This window comes from Myotis yumanensis, unplaced genomic scaffold (assembly GCF_028538775.1).
Source record: "Myotis yumanensis isolate MYYU_CA2020_CCGP unplaced genomic scaffold, mMyoYum1.0.hap1 SCAF_3, whole genome shotgun sequence".
NCBI classification, from domain to species: Eukaryota; Metazoa; Chordata; class Mammalia; order Chiroptera; family Vespertilionidae; genus Myotis; species Myotis yumanensis.
In genome coordinates this window covers 209,634,169-209,653,915 of record NW_027223754.1, presented here as the reverse complement: position 1 = coordinate 209,653,915, position 19,747 = coordinate 209,634,169, and the positions used below count along the sequence as shown (strand labels likewise).

Below are 19,747 nucleotides of genomic sequence, written 5' to 3'. Positions count from 1 at the left end.
AATCACTAACTTTTAGCATCTCCAGTGTCTGGGTCCCAACCAGCCTGACTCTCAACAACGGGTACTGGTCTGTTGTCTCTTGGGACAACAGTTAAGCCATGCTTCCTCCTCAGAACTGTATTTGAAGCACTAAGTTTTCTCTTACAGGATAAAGAGCCCTAACATTCCTTCACCACTCATGACAAGGTCTTCTTTGGAAGCTGGCTCTCCAATGATCTGTTCCTCAAACTGGCCGTCCAAAATTAAACAAAATACCATGAGTGTGGAACAGTAAGACTGGTGAGTTTTTTGGACACATACCATTAACATACCCTAAAATGGTCTTATTTCACTGGCAACCCTTTCTGGTTCATACTGAGTCTAAGGTTAACTTATTCACATTTATCTTAATTTTTTCTTCTTAGTTTTGGCCACATCAAATCAGCTTTTTTAAGGTTAGATGAAATCTTAGTTATTTATCAAATAAATGTATTGGTTAATTCTCCTAGTTTTGTGTCATTTACAAGTCTGATAAAGAAGCTTTCTTCTCCCCAGCTATGCTGAAAAAGTATGTAGAGGCACGGCTAGTGATAGAGAGCTGTGACCTAACACTAGTGCCCCCCTTCCAGTGGAGATAATCCATAATCTATCTTCTTTAGCTACAGTCAATTCAACAAACTATCAGTTTGTGTAACCAGGATTAAAGATTGTCAAAGGCCTTGATGAAATCAATATTCCCTATTGGCTTTTACTTGATATATAAAAGCCTTATCAAAAGATGAAATAAGGTCAGGTACAATCTGAGCTGAGTAAGCCTGATGATCAAATCAGTTTCTTTGAGATCTTATTATATCTCCAAATTTCATTACTTATTTTAGCCAAACATAACTGAAATAAAGATATCCAACCACACTGAGTCACTGAATCCAGGCTACTTTGTGCCTTAGACCCAGATCAAATTTACCTTCAAAAGAGAGGACTAGGAACTTTACTAACTTAAAATCAAGTGAACGTGTGAAAAGGACTAGATTAGAGGGAAAATACGCCTCGAAAGAACAGAGGGTGAACTATGAGCTACATTTATTATGTAAGTCTGTTTTGCTATTAAAAAAAACAGAGTCCAACTACAACGCAGTTTATTTCTGCTTTGTAAACCTTGAGAAATGTGAAAGTGCCACAGAAAGAAAACAGTGCTATAGTAACTTAAGGTAACAATTTTTGAGGTAAAATAAGGCACTAAAGTTAACAGAGCCAATAATGACTTTTTGTTTAATTCTCTTCCAACTCTACAGACATAATTCTGCTTTCACCTTCATTACATGTTCATATGGTTTTAACAGGGGATAAACCTCCTCTTCTAAGAATCTCCGTACCTACCAAAAAAGGAAAGCAAATATGAAACAAAACATTAAGATGTCAGTTTTGCTAATACTTTTTCAATGTCAGTTTATATCACTGAGACCTAATTTGATAAAGAATTTACTCCACCATTGAGCTATTTTTCTCAATTGCCTGTCAGAATTCTCTCCCTAGACACAGGTAGCTTAGCCACCAAGCCCGCATATGCTATCCTTCCAACCTGTGTTTTCAGTGGGTCTCACCATTCTCCACCCAGTCACCCAAGCTAAAATCATCACTGCTTCTTCCCGCCCCTCATTCAGCCAGCTGCCAAGTGCTTACGCTTCTAAGAGCCTTCAAATCTCTCCCCTTGCCTGTAACAGCCACTACCTTGGCTCAAAGTCCTCTTCATCCAGTGCTTGGCCCATGCAGCAGCCTCCTTGTTGGCCTCCCTACCTCCTGTTTAAGTCTTTCAAATCCACAACTCCAGAGTGATTTGAATATAAATGATAAACTCTTGCCTGTCTTCCACTTTAAATCCTATAACTACTTCTGAGGCACTTGATATGCCATCAAATGACTGCAATTTCTCTCTCCAATGTTGGACATATCCTCTCAGACGGGTGACCCCAGGTTAACTCTTACTTGGCCCTAAGATTCAGCTCAGATGTCATGCTGTCCAAGAAGTCTTCACCACCTTCTACTATTCTAGGGTTATGTCATCCTTTGTGATCCCCCAAAAGATGTGCTTCCCTCAATTCCTGTGTGTACTGCTTGGTATTATAATGAACTATTTACAAGTCTTCGCTAAGTTTTGAGCTCCCTGAAGAACCTACACATCTTTAAAGCCCCTACATTAAACACATACTGAGCACTTGGTCTGCACTTGATAAATGCTTCTGAATCGACTCTTGTGGTCCCCAAAAGACCAAGAGGAAAAAGGACAAACACTTACTGAAACATACTATGCACCAAGCATCATGCTAGGCCTTTCGATCTCACATCCCTTTATGAGATGTATATTTTTATCTTGTCAGTCAGTAAATGCCAGAAATCAGGACTGAACTCAGATCTACCAGATAAAACCCTATTGTTGTCCATTATAGCACATTCTCTAGACCAGTGGTTGGCAAACTGGGGCTCGCGAGCCACAGGCGGCTCTTTGGCCCTTGAGTGTGGCACTTCCACAAAATACCGACATCTGCGCATGGGCCATGAAGTTTCAATCGCACTGTATGTGCGTGCCCGCACGTGGTATTTTGTGGAAGAGCCACACTCAAGGGCCAAAGAGCCGCCTGTGGCTCGCGAGCCGCAGTTTGCTGACCACGGCTCTAGACCAAAGGAGAATTCAGAGAAATCCACACAGAAAATACTTAAGACAGCTCAAACAACCAAAATTTTAGTCTAGCCAGCAACCTGCTTCGAATTCTAATTGGCCGCATTCACATCACACCTCCCACAGACTGGAAACATTCCCGTATTCCAGGTTCTGCAGCCCAGCAGTATAAAAAGATGGCATTTGGGAAGACTGCAGCTCCACCGAAGTGCTCCGATGCTTACCTGTTGGGATGCACGCCCAGTGAAAGAGGAAGGATCCAGTAAACGGTCCAACTGGGAGTGAATGGGACTGAAGTAGGCATCGGCGAGGATTCGCTCTATGAGGTCATTGTCGCCTCCTTCCTGCTTGACCACAGCAGCTGCCTGCTGGGAGAGCACTCTAATTTTCTCATGGCAATCCTGGAAGACAGTGAGGCATTGTTGGTTCACCACTAACAGGGCATCTGAACGCCTTGATAAGTCACCGACACTTCACATCCACACTGTCTCTGGCTGGTACACAAAGCCCCTCCAGGCTGAGGTGGTTCCCCTTACAGTCTGATTCCAAGATCTTGACTCTAACCACAACCCAGGACAGGGCAGGCTCCTCTAAAGCTCTGAACCATCTCTCTGTGTCCTGCCTACTTCCCATCACTTCCTATGGAAATTCAGACCTAGGCCCTTCACTAAGAGGGGACCTTTTCTACAAGGGATTGATTCACTTTTAATAAACTGAATCCACACAATCACCCTCCAGAATAAGCTCATTTTATGATAGAATACGGTCACTGTTCTGTATCAATACCGTGGCTGAAGGTAATGACAGAATCTCCTTCCTTCACCCACTCCTCCTCAGGACTAAGGGTGCACTCAGTTTATCCAGCAGCACAAGGAGTTACAAACCTGGCGGTTACCCCCGGCTTTCACCATGGCCATGATGATGTTCTCTGTGGCCATGAAAGGCAGCTCTTGCCGAATGCGCCGCTCAATTACCTAGAAGAATGAATGAAAGGCCTCAAAGTTGCAAAGTCATATACACAGTAAGATATCAACTGTGACCAGCAAAATGCACATCAGGGTCATGAATTAAATCTACACCATATGTTTAATTTTTCTTTAAAAAGATTTTTTTTTATTGATTCTGGGGAGGAGAGAAACACTGATTTTGTTGTTCCACTTATGTATGCATTCATTGGTTGGCCTGACCAGAGATCGAACCCGCAACCTTAGCATATCAGAACGACACTCTAACCAGCTAAGCTATCAGGCCAGGGCTTAATTTTTCTTAATAATCCAGATATTTGATTTAAAAAAAAAATACTGATTTAAAAAAGAAATATTGATTTAAGAAACTTTAAAAAGTTGCTTCATTGAAAACAATTCCTAAAACCTCAACTGTTAAACTTCAGTGCCATTGCAAGAGCCAAGTATCTGACGAGAATGAACCCATCTGCCTCAGGCGCTTAAAAACAGGCAAAGGGGGTTCCAAGATGGCGGCGGATTAAATGGAAGCTACACTGACACTCTCCCACGACCAAACTGGAATTACAGCTAAGACAGAAAAATCATCCTGAATAACCACTGAAGACCAGCTGGAGAGAACCCTCACAACCAACCATGTAAACAAGAGGCCACATTGAGAATGTTTTCTACATGAAGCTTGAACGTTGTTTTAGAGAAAAAATGTTACTTTATGAAAAATAACAATTAAAAAGTAAAAACAAAAACAACAAAAAAATAGGCAAAGGGCTGCCCTGGCTGGTGTGGTGAAGTGGTTAAAGCGTCGGCCTGTGTACGGAAGGGTCACAGATTCGATTCCCAGTCAAGGGCACGTACCTGGATTGCAGGTTCAATTCCCAGCCTGTCAGGGCGCGTGTGGGAGGCAACCAATCGATGTGTGTTTCTCACATAGATGTTTCTCTTTTTCTTTTTTTTTTTAAATATATTTTATTGATTTTTTACAGAGAGGAAGGGAGAAGGATAGAGAGTTAGAAACATCCATGAGAAAGAAACATCCATCAGCTGCCTCCTGCCCACCCCCTATTGGGGATGTGCCCACAACCAAGGTACATGCCCTTGACCGGAATCGAACCTGGGACTCTTCAGTCCACAGGCCGACGCTCTAGCCACTGATTCTCTGCCCACCCCACCCCACCCCACTTCCCCATTCTCTCTAAAAATCAATGGAAAAAAAATCCTCAGGTGAGGATTAACAAACAGGCTAAGGCAGCCGTGGGCAAACTACGGCCCGCGGGCAGGATCCGGCCCGTTTGAAATGAATAAAACTAAAAAAAAAAAAAGACCGTACCCTTTTATGTAATGATGTTTACTTTGAATTTATATTAGTTCACACAAACACTCCATCCATGCTTTTGTTCCGGCCCTCCGGTCCAGTTTAAGAACCCATTGTGGACCTCGAGTCAAAAAGTTTGCCCACCCCTGGGCTAAGGGAACAGTTTACTCTGCCAGTCACACCAGACCTGACGATTTTTGCTGGTAGACTTTTTCAAAGTACTTTTCCCCATTTTCTAGAAACATGTCTATAAATTCCACATGTTTGTTCCCTAGAGCTCATGTCACAACCTGAAGAATGAGCTCCTGTTGGGAAGAACTACTGGATCACACTATAGCTCCCCCAACATACCCACTCCAGAGCAGGAAAAGGTTACACTCCCCTTCCCACACTCCAACCCCTCCCTAAAATTTTGCTTTTTAATTGAGGCCTCTTACTTTGGGGTACACCACCAGTCCTTCAGAAATGTTCTGCAATGTATTCAATATAGTATCTGCAGTGAGAAATGCTTCGGCCAAACAGATACGTCTAGAAAACAAACAGCCAATTCAGTTATCTCTTTAAACAAGTAACAATTTCAGTGAAATGTAGGGTGTGTCCCAAGCAGTCCTATTGACTTCTCATGTCATGCTATTTGGACAATTTCCTTCATTCTCTGACTTCAACAACCTCAATATCCTGACAACCCTCAAATCTATCGCCTTTTGTCCAGACCACCTGCCCAACCGCCAGACCATATACTCAAAGAGCTCCACCTGGCTGATCCATAGGTATCTCAAACCCCACATTGAATTCACTGCCTCCTGCTCACCTTCTCAAAACTGCTCTCTCCCCCACTGTGGCTCCTGGCTCAGTAAACAGCACTAGCATATCATCACCAATCTGAACACTCACTCCATCAACCACCAAGGCTGGCCCTGGTTCATCTGCCACTGTTTCATGTCTACATCCTTCCTCTCCATTCACGTGGCCACTGTGCCAGTGTGGACTTGGATTTTTAAAATAGCCTCCTAGCGCCCTAACTGGTTTGGCTCAGTGGATAGAGCGTCCGCCTGCGGACTGAAGGGTCCCGGGTTCGATTCTGGTCAGGGGCATGTGCCTTGGTTGTGGGCGCATCCCCAGTGGGGGTGTGCAGGAGGTGGCTGATCGATGTTTCTCTCTCATCGATGTTTCTAACTCTCTATCCCTCTCCCTTCCTCTCTGTAAAAAAAATCAATAAAATATCTTTAAAAATAAAGTAAAATAAAATAAAATAGCCTCCTAGCCCCACCGGCATGGCTCAGTGGTTAAGCTTCGACCTATGAACGAGAAAGTCAAGGTTCAATTCCCAGTCGGGGCACATGCCCAGGTTCTTGGCTAGATCCCCAGTGTAGGGCGTGCAGGAGGCAGCCAACTGATGCTTCTCTCTCATCACTGATGTTTCTATCCTTCGCTCCCTCCCTCTCTGAAATCAATAAAAAATTTTTAAAAATAAAATAGCCTAACTTGTTCTGACTAGATTAATGTCCCCTTATAACTGAATGTCCTAATTGTTGCAGGGTGTTTTAGTGGGCATATCTCACTAGGTCACACCCTGCTAAAAAGTATTCAATGGCTGATTTCTGAGTGAGTACACATGTCATATTTCCATAGGTAAACCCTGGGTCACACAGAGACCCCAAAAAGCTAGCTTTAACTATGTATCCTCTACTCAAGAAATCCCAGTACAATGCAAGCAAACCAGTGTAATGTGAATCTGCTTTAAATAAGTACATACATACAGTAGAAACCCACATACATGTTGAAATTACTTCTGACCCACCGCACACCTCATTAACATGTAATTGTGCCAGGCACCACAGCTGACATCTACCTGCCTTCAGAACATTAGCTAAATTCCTTTTCAGGGCCTATAACACCCTTCATCAACTGGCTACAATCCCTATCGGTCCACCTCATCTCATGCCACATATAGACTTCATTCCCCAGTGCCTATCAGTAACTCAGTTTATTCCGTAAAATGTCCTTCTTCTGTCTTTGGGCTTTTATCCATGTTCCGATCTTGTCTTATGTGTCTTTTAAAAATGTCTATTTATTTCTTAAGTCTTAAGCATTTCCCTGACTCCTCACAAAGAGTACCTTGTCCACACTTTGATCCTAACACTTATCACACCGTTCTTTCTATATTCTTGCCTCCCAGCGAGACTCCAGGCTCCCTGGGGACAATGAGAAAATGCAGATACTCAAAACATGCTTCTGTGACATCCCCACTCCACTGACCGATTGGCACTATCATCCAGCGTGCGTTCAAACCATTGCACAGATGCCGTCTGCAGCGGGTCCATGATCAGGGTCATGAGGTGACGGGCAAGGCTGCAGCACCGCTCTGAGCGCATCGGGTTCCGCTTGTATGGCATCGCACTGGAGCCTGCCCACGTACAAAGACAAGAAGCAAAGGCGGAAAGACTTCAGAGGAGGGTGAGATGCTGGCGGGTGAGACATTAACACATGCCCGCAAGCCTGGCAGTGCCTCTGCGGTGTGCCAGTCTTCACACACACTCACCAATCTGTTGTTTCTCAAAGGGTTCCTCCAGCTCCTTGAGGTTTGCCAGGAGTCGTATGTCAGTGCAGATCTGAGGAAAAGCAGGGGTGGGGGCATCACCCCACACTCTTGAATGCAGGAATCTGGGGGCAGGGACTAGGGCCCCAAATTGTTAAAAATGACACCTGACATCGCTTGAGCGACATCAGTCAGTCTGAGGCTGACTGGTCTGTCTGTGGTGTTCAAAGCTCTCATCCCACCCCACCAGCTGCCACCACTCACCTTGTGCACCGAAGCCCCCAAGCTAGCCAGCACAGACAGCACCTCAATATCCACTTTTCGTGTATAGGTCTGCCCTGTGATGATGAAAGCCCTAGAAATAAATAGAAAAGAGCCTTAAGCGGAAATATTTCAATATTTGACTGTGTCACGGGGCGGGGGGGGGGGGGGGGTAGGGTCGGGGGGAATGTCAAGGGGGGTAAAAAAGGAGACATATGTAATACTCTTTGTAATACTTTAAGAAATAAAAATTATTAAAATAAAAAAAACAAAAAACAACAAAAAAAAACAACAAACAAACAAAAAAATATTTGACTGTGTCAAAAAAAAGAACAAAAACAGACCCTAAGTGAAAGCTTGGTCTCACTGGTATAAGTCACATTCGGCCCAGAGGACCTGATAACTAGTCCCTGGAACAAACTGCTCTTCCACCCTTTTCACTAACACCAGTCAGCTCCTGCCCCAAGAAGGAAAACGGCCCATGCGCCCATGTCCTGCTGCAGCCTGAAGGATGTGCCTGAAAGGAGCCACAGTGGAGCCCGGTGGCCCTCAATGGAATGGCCAGGTTTAACTAATGCACTGGAGCCTCAGTAAATAAACAAAAACAGCAACATGGGTAAGGCTATTATTCTAAACATCTCAGAAGTAACAGTTTCCTTTTTCTTTAAAGATTGTAAGAAAATAGAATCCAGGCTATAAGAAAATAAACCCCAGGCAAGTGATGGGAGGAAATGGGTAGAAAGGAAAACGCCAAGAAAGTCAGGGTCAAATCTACAGATACAGTGAACACAGGCTGTTCTTCATTTAATAGGGAGACCAGCCCTTTCCCCATTTACCTACCTCTTAAATCCTGCCTTTTCTGTCACCAACTTGTCAAGCTGCTCTACCTTGGAAAGAAAAGACATCCCTATAGTAATCCAGGGGTGTCTAGTATGAGAATACCTCACCCTGCGCAGACTGCGCTCCCCGTACCCCTTCCTGTCCAGATGCCACGCATCCCGAGATCGATCCCCTCCAGTCCCGGAGGTTTGCTTTTCTCTGTGCCCCACCACTGAGTTCCTGTGTCCCCAGGTCGCTCTCAGAGTACCTTCTGGTCATCTCCCTCGAAGAGCTGCAGGAAGCTGGCCTGGGTGCCAGTGGTGCCTTTCACTCCCCGGAAGCGCAGGTCATCTCGGACACGCTTCAAGTTCTGAAGATCCACGCAAAGATCTTGAATCCAAAGACAGCAACGTTTCCCAACTGTGGTCAGCTGAGCAGGCCTGGAGGCAACCCAAAGAGAACACAGGCAAGTTCCAAACCAAGAACTGACTTTCATAACAGCTTCCTTGCTTCCTCTAGTCATCACTGTTACCCCTGGGAAGAACTAAAGTAAGAGATGGACAAAACTGGAGCTAAAAACTTTGAGCAAATAATAGTTAAGGAGATTCTATGCCACTTGTGAGTATTCAAAGATTACAAAGCTAAAGGGCTCCCAACACAGTTCTCTCTTCATCATCAAGAGGAAATGTGAGGGCAGAGACAATGTCTGGTTTGTTTATCTCCAGACTTTGGTAAGAAATATACATACACTCATGTAAAAACCATTTGCCGAGCATCTAATGTTTTCTTTATTTTGGAAATAAAACAACAAACAAAACAGGCACCCTGTCCAATGGAGTGCACATTGTAGTGTAAACAAACAAGGTAACTGTTGATTTGTTGTGAAAAATATGAAAAAAGAAAATGAGGATGAGGACAACGGAGAATGCTACTCTAGACTGGCAATCAAGGAAGGCCTTTCTTTGTAAGGAGTCAAGACTTTATGAGGAGCAGGCATACTGTGGAGATCCCCAAAACACACATAACCAAAGGACTCTAACATAACAGCTAATGGCTGTGTATGTAGTCTGAAGTCTAAGCCAGTCCACTGCAGGTCTGTTTCTGAACATAAAACATTACAAATAAACTGCAACAATGCAGGAGTCCTAATAGATGACCTAGCCCATTCCAGATGGAATTTCTCTATTAGGCTGATGATACTGATAGATGGAGAAATCAAGAAACACCACTGGGAATGTCTCTAGCAGGCAGACCACATGCTATAATATATCTCCAAATTAATCTGAAGTAGTTTTCTTTGCTAACTCCTGCTAATAGATTACAGGTACAAGCAAAGAAATAAATGAATTTGCATGGATCTGTTCACAGCAGCATTATACATAATAGCCACAAATGGAAATGACCCATATATCTACCAACTGATGAATGGACAAATGTGGGTAGATGTTGAAAACACTGTGCTAAGCTTAAAAAGCACACACAAAAAACAGTCAAAAGAGATGAATATTGTATGATTTATACTTAAATAAAATATCCACAAGAGGCAAATCCAGACAGATAATAGATTAGTGGTTGCCAGGGGCTATGGAATGGGGGAATAAGAGCGACTGCTAATAGGTACAGGTTTTTTGTGGGGTAATGAAAATATTCTCAAATTATATACTGGTGATGACTGTATAACTGTAAATATACTAAAAACGACTCAATTGTACACTAAAAGGGATGAATTTTATAATACGTGAATTATATCTCAATAAAGTTGTTTCTTTTTCATTGCAGTGACTGACACATACGGAGGACATGCCTACACAGCTACACCATTTTCTGAGTTCCCAAAGCCTGCTAACTGTGGCAGCAGATACCTCTCATTATGCTATCCCCAGCGAACACTGGAATGCCTGCAGTCCCTGAGCATCTCCAACAGATGCAGGAGAGGAAGAGAAGCTGCAACACAGGGAATACTAGGTGTGTAGGGAGGCAGCAGAGAGGAACATTTGTCTTGGCCAAGACACACAGACACTGAGCACTGACTCCTTCACATGGACAATTTCTTCAGGTTTTTACCAATAAATACAAGCCCTAACTTTTAGGAAGACTAAACTCAACTTGGGCTTTCCTAAACTGATGATATAGGAGATGATAAACTTGTTACCATAGTAATACCCCACCAAAACATAAGACACATGCTAATTCACCACTTCTGAACGACCATCACTCAAAACCTGCTACTCGCATTCCAAAAATCACATCATCAGCTTTTAAACAGGGTTTTTTGGAGTAATCATAAAAATATTTGCACTTTTTAAAAATAAAAAAGATTAATTACCCTACTATCTCCTAAAGCACAGCAATCAATATTTACAGCTTGGTATAATTTCTCCCAATTTTTGTGCTATTTATATACTGTCTTTATCCCCTAACATTAACCTAAGCATGTTTCCATATTAGTCTTACCTGAATAATTTTAATGGCTGCATATTATTCCAACCTGTGGATATACTATCTATCTTATTTAATTATTCCCTTATTGTGGGACATTTAGATTGTTTCCTATTATAAATAATATTTTAATAAAGATCTTTGTACATAAAGCTTTCCCCGTAATTTGGATTACTTCCTTGGTCTAGATTCCCTAGAATAGAAGCATGAAATCAAGGGGTATGAATACTTTCTAAGGCTCCTGATACTTATTTCCCAGTGCTTCCCAAATGAACTATTACATTCACTCTCGCCAGTACAGCACTGAGGGTAGGTATCAGAGATCTGCTTAAGCTCTGTTTTGAGATTATCCACCTCAAGGTTTCCCTGCAGAAGAACTGAACACTAAATGAAAGCCAGGTGCACATAAACAAGCCCCGTTCCCAAGATGCAATCATATCACTTACTGGAAATGTGTGAAACCTAAGGTGGGAAGATCAGCTCGGTCCTTAGCAAAGTCAGCAAGCCGAGAGATCACTCGGGCAAGCTATAAGAAAGACCATGCGGTAGAAAGAGGGTGAATTCAGGTTGAGCTCATTACATAATCAGGAACTAGACTTTTACACAAGTTAATATAGAATTAGACCTCCAGCTCAATGAAGGCACAGGCATCTTTTCATTTTTGTATCCTCAAGTGCCTTAAAGAGTTCATAGCAACGAACATTTGAAAATTGAATTGACTAGAAATTAGATATAGGATCATTCACCTGAGTAAATGAGCATTTATTTAGATGACTATTGTGTTGATTTACTCATAAGTGGTGCCCATCCCCTATCACAGGGAATCCAGGGCTGGCAGGAAATTTCTGCCAACTCCTTACCTTTGGCAAAAGCAGGTCAAATGCATTTCTAAGAATAATCAGGTCCTGCAAAGGAAAATGCAATGGTCTTATATTAAACAGCTTTGCCCAAACATTATTACTAAAACTCATTGAACTGTATATTTAAAATGGGTAAATTTATGGTATGTAAACTATACCTCAATAAAGCTGTTTTAAAATGGAGAAATAGCATCTAACTCTTATGACGGTCATGAAGAATAAATGAATCCTATATAATAAAGAGCTAATATGCTAATTACACAGAACAGCAGAACAATTGTCTGGACGACCTTCCAGACGAAGTCGGGGCTGTGAAGGCCGAGGCAAGCCGCTGTGGCTGCGAGGGCTGAGCCCCTTGCACGAATTTCGTGCATCGGTCCTCTAGTATATACATAAAGTGCTCTGAATAGTGCCAGGCACCTAGTAAACTCTTAGGAAAAATATATGCTGATGCTTTTTCTAATTAAAGGTTTTGTTTAAGAATTACAATGCAACCCCTTTTTCTTTTCTGATGTAACAGTAAAGAATTGTAATGGACTTGGGAAAAATTCCTTTGGAAAATTACCTTGGTCACGAAAATGCTAAGACCTTGGGTTATGTCCAGCATGCCAATGAGTAAGCAGTATCTGCAGGTCTTAGTCTATGGAGGTGAGTAGGGGCTTATAGCTTAGACAGAAGGAATATCAAAAGCAGAAAATTCCTGAGCATTAAGATACCCCTAAAACTAAAGATCTATGGAATCACTTTCTCAAACTGGATAAAGTAAAATACAATTTGTAAATGCATTATAAATAACGACTGAGTCCTAAGTGGAAACAAAACAACATGGGTTCCTACTGTATTGTCTCCAACATAGCAGGAGGTGGCCCCAAGATGTATAATGCCGGCGGCTTTGGGACAGCAGTGGCCGAACGTGTGCACATGAGCCATCACATCATGTCGTAATTTTTTTTCTTCCTCAGCTGCCATCTTGAAGTCGATGTTGTCTAGGTTTGATTTCATCTCCTGGATTTGTTCATCTGTGATAGGCAAACCCAATGTCTGCAGGACACACAAGATAAAAATAACATAACTTCAGGTGTCACAATTATTTGAACTGAAATAACACTGAGAAAAAAAAATTGGTTCCTATCATTTATGCTCTCTCTCCCAATTCTTACAATTTGGTGTACCTCAGAGTACATGGTTAGGAGGGGATGACTTTCTCAATGAATCTTGGTAAACTGTATTCTAAGTAAACTCCAATATGTACGACAATGTAATTCTGATCGCTGTTCCCTCTGGCCCCATATCTCTGCTCACCCCCTCACATATTCTGGTTTCTGGGCTCAAATGTCACCTCTTCAGAGAGATCTCTTTCCTGACTCAATGTGTGACACCGTTCTGTGTCTCTCTATCCCTTCGCCTGGTTTTACTCAGAGCACTTATCACATGACATTTTTACAAATGTCCATCCTAATCATTAGAATATATACTCCATGAGCAATGTTGTCATATTTAGTGGGATCCAAGCCACAGCTTTACATTGGACCCAGATGGATTTACTCAGAGAAACCAAAATTATGAATGCTGTAAGTTGTTTTCACAACAAATTAGATACAGAAATTCAGTGCATCTAAAAGCAATTCCAAGAGATACTGATGAGAAAATAAACACACCAACATCTTTTTTAAAAAAATATATTTTTATTGATTTCAGAGAGGAAGGGAGAGGGAGAGATAGAAACATCAATGATGAGAGAGAATCATTGATTGGCTGCCTCCTGCACACCCCCTACTGGGGATCGAGCCTGCAACCCTGGGCATGTGCCCTTGCCCGGCCGGAATCCAACCCAGGACCCTTCAGTCTGCAGGCTGACGCTCTATCCACTGAGCCAAACCAGCTGGGGCTACACACCAACATCTTTCATTCACCCATCACTGGAAAAATCATGCTGGCAAAAAACATTTGGCTGCCCAGGCAGCTCAGAACCCTGAAAGTGTACGTTAGTGAAATTTTTTCCAACCTCATTTGAAACTCCCAAGCCTTGGTTCTGGGGAGGGAGGATCTTGCATCTTAGAACTACCTTGTCCAAGATGGTAACTAGTGGTCAGATGAGACTATTTACATTTAAACTGATTAAAATTAAAAAGTACAAATTCAGTGCCTCAGTCACACTAGCCACATTTCAAGCGCTCAATAGTTACACGTGGCCCGCGCTGCCGTGCATCTTTAGCGGGTACCTATGACATTTCAGGGCTCCTCCCAAAGCAAAGCAGCAGGGGACAGCGTGACCAAACTGCTTCCTACCCCCAAGCACTGTATCTTCTCAAAATTCATTCCAGATTCATTTTTTACACCCTTAATCTCTCAGTCATTTTTCCCCTCTTCACTACTAAATTATGTAACTTATGCTAATTTTGACACCCTAACTCAGGGGTCCTCAAACTATGGCCCGCGGGCCACATGCAAATACAAATATTGTATTTGTTCCCGTTTTGTTTTTTTACTTCAAAATAAGATATGTGCAGTGTGCATAGGAATTTGTTCATAGGTATTTTTTTAAACTATAGTCCGGCCCTCCAACAGTCTGAGGGACAGTGAACTGGCCCCCTGTTTAAAAAGTTTGAAGACCCCTAACTAATAGGTCATCTAAATTTGGGGGATCATATCAAAATTGTATGCATTTCAGGCAATATGCAGACTGGGCAGAGAAAAGGACACGTATTCAGAAACTCTACAGTTCAGTTCCAGCTTGAAGCCATTGACTAGCCACGATGACCCTGCAAAGTCTTGGAATGCCACTACCCTAACCTGTACAATAAAGTACCAAAGGATATAGAGAGTAAAGTACATGCTGGCACATAATAAACCACAACACACTAATAATGTCCTCTTTTACTATCCATTACTGCTACCTGAGCCAACAGTTTATGAAACCTCTCTGTGCCTACACTCCATCATCGGTAAAACCTTATGGGGTGTTTTGAGGATTAATGAGCTATTAATATGTAAAGTCTTAAAAGAGTGCCGGCACATAGTAGGCACTAGAGAAATGTCCGCTATTATTATGTCACTTTATTTCCTTGAGCACCGTGGTATGGAGGGGGTGAGCTAAGACAGACTTTCCTTCGGGGGAATTCCACGGTACCACCGTCCCAGTCCCCTCCTCAGGGTTCAGTGTCCACTCCTGCCACTTCAGAGGGCGCTGCCATCTGGCTCGCTGGGGCATTTTCCTCTGAAACTTTACAGCTCTCTGGATCACCTTCAGTTCCCGTTCCCTCCTTTGGGAAGGCCCCTCTGGAGCTATTTCTGAAACCTTTGCCCCGAATAGCTCTACACGCAGTTCTTATCAAACAAGCCCTAAGTCCCGTCTAATAAACCTCTACATTGACTCCTCCTCGGAGGCAAGGCGCAGACTGGTGGAGAGGAAAGAGGGGCCTAGGAAACACGGAATTTGCAGTGACAGTCCAGGCACTGAGGAGGCTAACCCCTGTTTTGTAAAACTACTGTTTGAAATTCTGTTATTTAGATAGTTTCTTATTCTGTAAAGTCAACTCTGCAATTTTTAGACAGCCCCTTATTCTGAAAAAGTAACTTTGCTTTCTAGCCTGCCTGAATAATAAGGAAGATAAACTTAGCTGTCTGACCTTGGAGGCCAGAGACTAGATACGCCCATACTCTCACGCCATGACAGGTGTATTTTTTAACTGGATAGAACGGTGCTGTTTTCAAGGCCACAACTTCCAGGGAGATAACCACTAAGCACACACAGGGCTGGCTCTTGAATAAAAAGAACAATTCTGCTTGTTTGCTCTGCTTAGAATTTGAATTCATTTTTCTCTAAGCACCACCGGCATATATTAAAAAGTGTGACTCCACACTCTCTAAGCCAGTGGCTGTCAACCTTCCTAATGCCGCGACCCTTTAATACAGTTCCTCATGTGGTGGTGACCCCCAACCATAAAATTATTTTCGTTGCTACTTCATAACTGTAATTTTGCTACTGTTATGAATCGTAATGTAAATATCTGATATGCAGGATGTATTTTCATTGTTACAAATTGAACATAATTAAAGCATAGTGATTAATCACAAAAACAGTATGTAATTATATATGTGTTTTCCGATGGTCTTAGGCGACCCCTGTGAAAGGGTCATTCGACCCCCAAAGGGGTCGCGACCCGCAGGTTGAGAACCGCTGCTCTAAGCGTTGCTTGATTTTCCCCCGGTTTCTGCAACATCACGACACGGTGGAAGACCAAGTGGCTAATCAAGCGCTCGGGCTCGGCACCCGAACCCAGCCAGGTGCACATCCCAGTTCCGTTCCAACAGCTGGGCGGCCTGGCGCACACAACGCGTTTGGCTATTATCGAGGCTTGGTTTTCTCCCCTCTCGTGCGGGAAGAGCATCACCTACTTTGCAAGGGCTTTGTGGGCTGAATGAGAAAAGATGTGTAAAGAAACGGGCAGAACCGCACGTCGCGAGCGCTCGGGGGCTAGCGGGGCACTCCTGCCGGAACGGCCAAGGTTCAGGGCCCGAAGTCACAGACCGCGCTTCTCGCCGCCGCCTCCGCGCCTCCAACCCGCAGAGGCTGAAAGCATGTGAGGCAACAGGTGGCGGCGCCCCGGCTCCTCACGAAAGGGAACACCCGGCCGAAAATAGCGGGACAGCTGTCCCCTGGCGGCTAGACCCACGTGGGCGCGGGCCCGGCACGAGCTGGGGCGGGCCCGCCTCCCTGCGCCGGGTCCCTCCGTTCCGCGGCCCGTTACCTGCTCGGCTTCCGCCAGCCACAGCCAGAGCTGCCGCCAGGTCCGGAACTTGTACTTATCGCTGAACACGAAGCACATCTCCGGGCTGGCGTAGCGGGAGGCAAGCGGCGAGCGGTAGCTGTCGTGCCCGCAGGCCGCCGGCTGCCCGCCACAGTCTCCGCGCGCCGCCATGCCGACCACGCGACTCCACCAGAGTGGGCAGGACAGCCGGGGCGGAAGCAATCGTCTGGAGGCGGGACTTCCTCCGCTGGGGGCGGGACTTCCTCCGCTGGGGGCGGGACTTCCTCCACGTGGTCCCGTCTCTCTGGCCGGGGAAAACCTGGGGGGTCAAGAGTGCGGAGTTTCGGCTGCTAGCTCTCTGTCTACCAGCGGTTCTCAACCTGTGGGTCGCGACCCTTTTGGCGGTCGAACGACCCTTTCACAGGGGTCGTCTAAGACCATCCTGCATATCAGATATTTACATGACGATTCATAACAGTAGCAACATTACAGTTATGAAGTAGCAACGAAAATAATTTTGTGGTTGGGTCACAACATGAGGAACTGTATTTAAAGGGCCAGAAGGTTGAGAACCACTGGAGGCTTAACCATTTTCTCTTCGTTTACAAGAAGCGTGATTAGCGCTCCTGAGAGGCGCCAATATAATCAGGTCAGAGAGGTCAAGGAACAAACGGCATCAAAGTGTTACCAGAGTGTTACATTTAACAAGCACCAGGGCAATCAGGAAGGTTAGGAGGGGGAGATGGAACAATCAACTTTTATGGGACACAGCTGCAGCCAGGGAGGTTACGGAGATGGCTGCAGCCCGGGAGTAAATTGAAAAGCAAGCAACCTGATAAGAAAGTGGACAGGCATTAATTCACAACGGCGCCAAGATTCCCAGAAGAGTGACCCCTTTGCTTCCCCCGTTTGCTCCCCCCGTTAGCTAGAAAAAGTATATAACCTATGCCTGAACCCTTAGTCGGGGCTCACGGCCACTGCTCTGCCGCGTTCAGAGTAAGTTGTGGGCCCCGACATATGTTGGAAGCTGAATAAACCCCTTGCGTTTGCATAGAAAGCGTCTCTTGGTTCTTTGTGACAGCGGCTTGCACCCCGGATTTTACATTTGGAGGTCCCACCGAGATACCGGCGGGGGTGAGAGGGACCCCTTATTTAGGGCTGGAGGCTCTCCCCCAGCGGGGAGGAGAGGGACCCCCTGTTTAAGGCAGGAGGCTCTCCCCCACTTGTCGCCGGGCACGCAGCGAGGTATTTGTTGCAGCCGCCTCTGGGTTCCAACAGACGCTTCTTGGGGTAAGTGACGGCGCCTTTCTGAATAGCGATCGCTTAGATATTGGAAACACAAATTTAGTTAGAGCTGGCAAATCTGTTTGGTCGGGTGGCTGTCGGGGAGGGGCGTGAGCCTCCCCCGACTGCGACAGACAGACGTGTCGGGAGGTCGCAGGCCACAACCCCAGGGGACGCCCTGGTGGAGTCTGGAGAGGACCAGGGACGCCTGGTGGACTCCTGTCTGTTCCGTCAGTTAGGTACGGATTCTGATTCTGGTTCTGTAGTTCTGTTGCCAGCTAGGTCAATTGGTTCTGTAAAACCTTCTTTTTGGATCCTTCGATTTTTGTCTCAACGCGTTGTGTCTGTCTTTGTCTTTTGTTCTTTGTTTCTTGTCGTTGGTGTGTTGGTGTGTTGGTGTGTGTGTGTTCTCTCCTCCACCCTCTGCTCCCTCCCTCCACCCTCTGCTCCTCCTGGATGGACGCTGTGGAATGGACTCAGACTGCTCCTTTGGGTATTGTGATTGATCAATTCAAAGAGATTGCGGAGGCTTTAGAGCTCCCTCAGAAATTGGAAAGTTGTTAAGAATTGAATGGATTGTTTAAACTCTGAATGAATGTCGGGTGAAAGTATGTGAGTGTAAAGACGGGGAGGGAGGGGGGAGGGGGCAAGTGTGCTGGAGCGCGGTGCGCGGTGACCGCAGCCCTCGCCCCGGAGCCTGGCCGCGCCACGGGCCCAGGCAGCTGGGCTGCAGCGGCTGAGGCCCGGTCGGCGGCGGGTGCTGGGCCGGAGCTGGAGCCCGAGCTGCGCAGCCTGGAAGAGGCCGGAGGCCGGGAGAGGCGGCGGCAGCCCAGGCAGCCCGAGCCCCGCAGCTTGGGCCTGCGCTCGCTCAGCGCCATAGGCGGCAGCGCGCCTTCGGGGGGCGGCGCTGGGGGGCTCGGGCCAGGCGCGGACTCGTTCACGGAGCCTGGCGGCGGCGGCTGCGGCCGGCGGTGGCCGGCGTTGGCCCCGGGCTTGTGTGGAGCGCGGGGGGGCGGGGCCGGCGAGTCGCTTGCAAGAGGCCGGAGCAGCGAGGCCCCCGGCGGCGTCGGGTCCGGGGGAAGGTCTGGGAAAGGTCCCGCGCGGAGCCCACGGGCCGGACAGCTGGGGGCGGCGCGGCTACTCTGGACAGGAGCAGGGCTCTTCCCATGGAGATCGCGCCAGCTAGATGACAAAAAGTCCTTCTTGTAATTGAAAAGTTTTAAAATGTGTCTAGTATTTCTATTCACATGTAAAGAGAAAAGCTGGTTTAAAACTAATGCGCGCAATTGTCCTGTTTTTGGACATTTAGATAGAGTTTTGAACTAGAGTCTCTTCACACATGTACAGAATAAAACCCAAGACTGATTATTTCCTAAGAAAAATAGCTAATTTTACCCAGGGAAGCAATGCAGGCTTGTTCTAGCAACAAGCCTCCAAAAGAAAATTCAGTAAGATTGCCTCTGTTACAAAATTTGCCAAAATACATGCCTTAATAATAATAATTGAATTTGAATCTCAAGAAATTATGTAGCTACAAATTTGCCTCTTGACTTTCCCAAGAGAAAAATGGTGGTTTTAAAGTCAAGGGCTGGGCCAGGCCTGTTTGCCAGCCTCAGGTGTGGTTTTCCATAGCTGCTGGAAACTTGAGACCTTAAAATTTACTGAGTCAAACAATAAAAAAAAAAATGTTCATCTAGGTATTATTAATCTGAATGTGCCTCATACAAAATCTAGAGGGTAGAATTGAATCTATTGGTTAATTGTGCCTTATATTTTTGAAGTTTACAAGAAGTCGCTGACCACAGAGAGACAGACAGCTATCCCAAGATGACATCAACAAGGCCTGTATACTCACAAACTGATAATT

At 45.1% G+C, this 19,747-nt stretch overlaps 1 protein-coding gene across 1 annotated transcript; it reads right to left on the bottom strand.

Moving 5' to 3' along the window:
• Positions 1-1,098: 1,098 nt before the first annotated feature.
• On the bottom strand, positions 1,099-16,785 carry ADSL (adenylosuccinate lyase). The gene is made up of 13 exons (XM_070411175.1): positions 16,597-16,785; positions 12,683-12,886; positions 11,846-11,890; positions 11,432-11,511; positions 8,815-8,986; positions 8,568-8,614; positions 7,731-7,821; positions 7,470-7,539; positions 7,187-7,334; positions 5,365-5,455; positions 3,538-3,627; positions 2,878-3,054; positions 1,099-1,352 (listed from the first exon to the last, which is right to left on the bottom strand). Exons 1-13 carry the CDS (start codon positions 16,765-16,767, stop codon positions 1,266-1,268), a joined length of 1,473 nt encoding a protein of 490 aa, XP_070267276.1. The 5' UTR covers positions 16,768-16,785; the 3' UTR covers positions 1,099-1,265.
• Positions 16,786-19,747: the final 2,962 nt, after the last annotated feature.

What these genes read in the sequence shown, in the direction of transcription:
- ADSL (XM_070411175.1), bottom strand. Translation starts at nt 16,767, where the DNA reads ATGGCGGCGCGCGGAGACTGTGGCGGGCAGCCGGCGGCCTGCGGGCAC. An exon ending in GCTATGTTGGAGACAATACA is followed by an intron (nt 11,891 to 12,682) that starts GTAGGAACCCAT and finishes TTTCCTTTGCAG; the next exon opens with GACCTGATTATTCTTAGAAA. An exon ending in CTTTGAGAAACAACAGATTG is followed by an intron (nt 7,335 to 7,469) that starts GTGAGTGTGTGT and finishes GTACGTGGGCAG; the next exon opens with GCTCCAGTGCGATGCCATAC.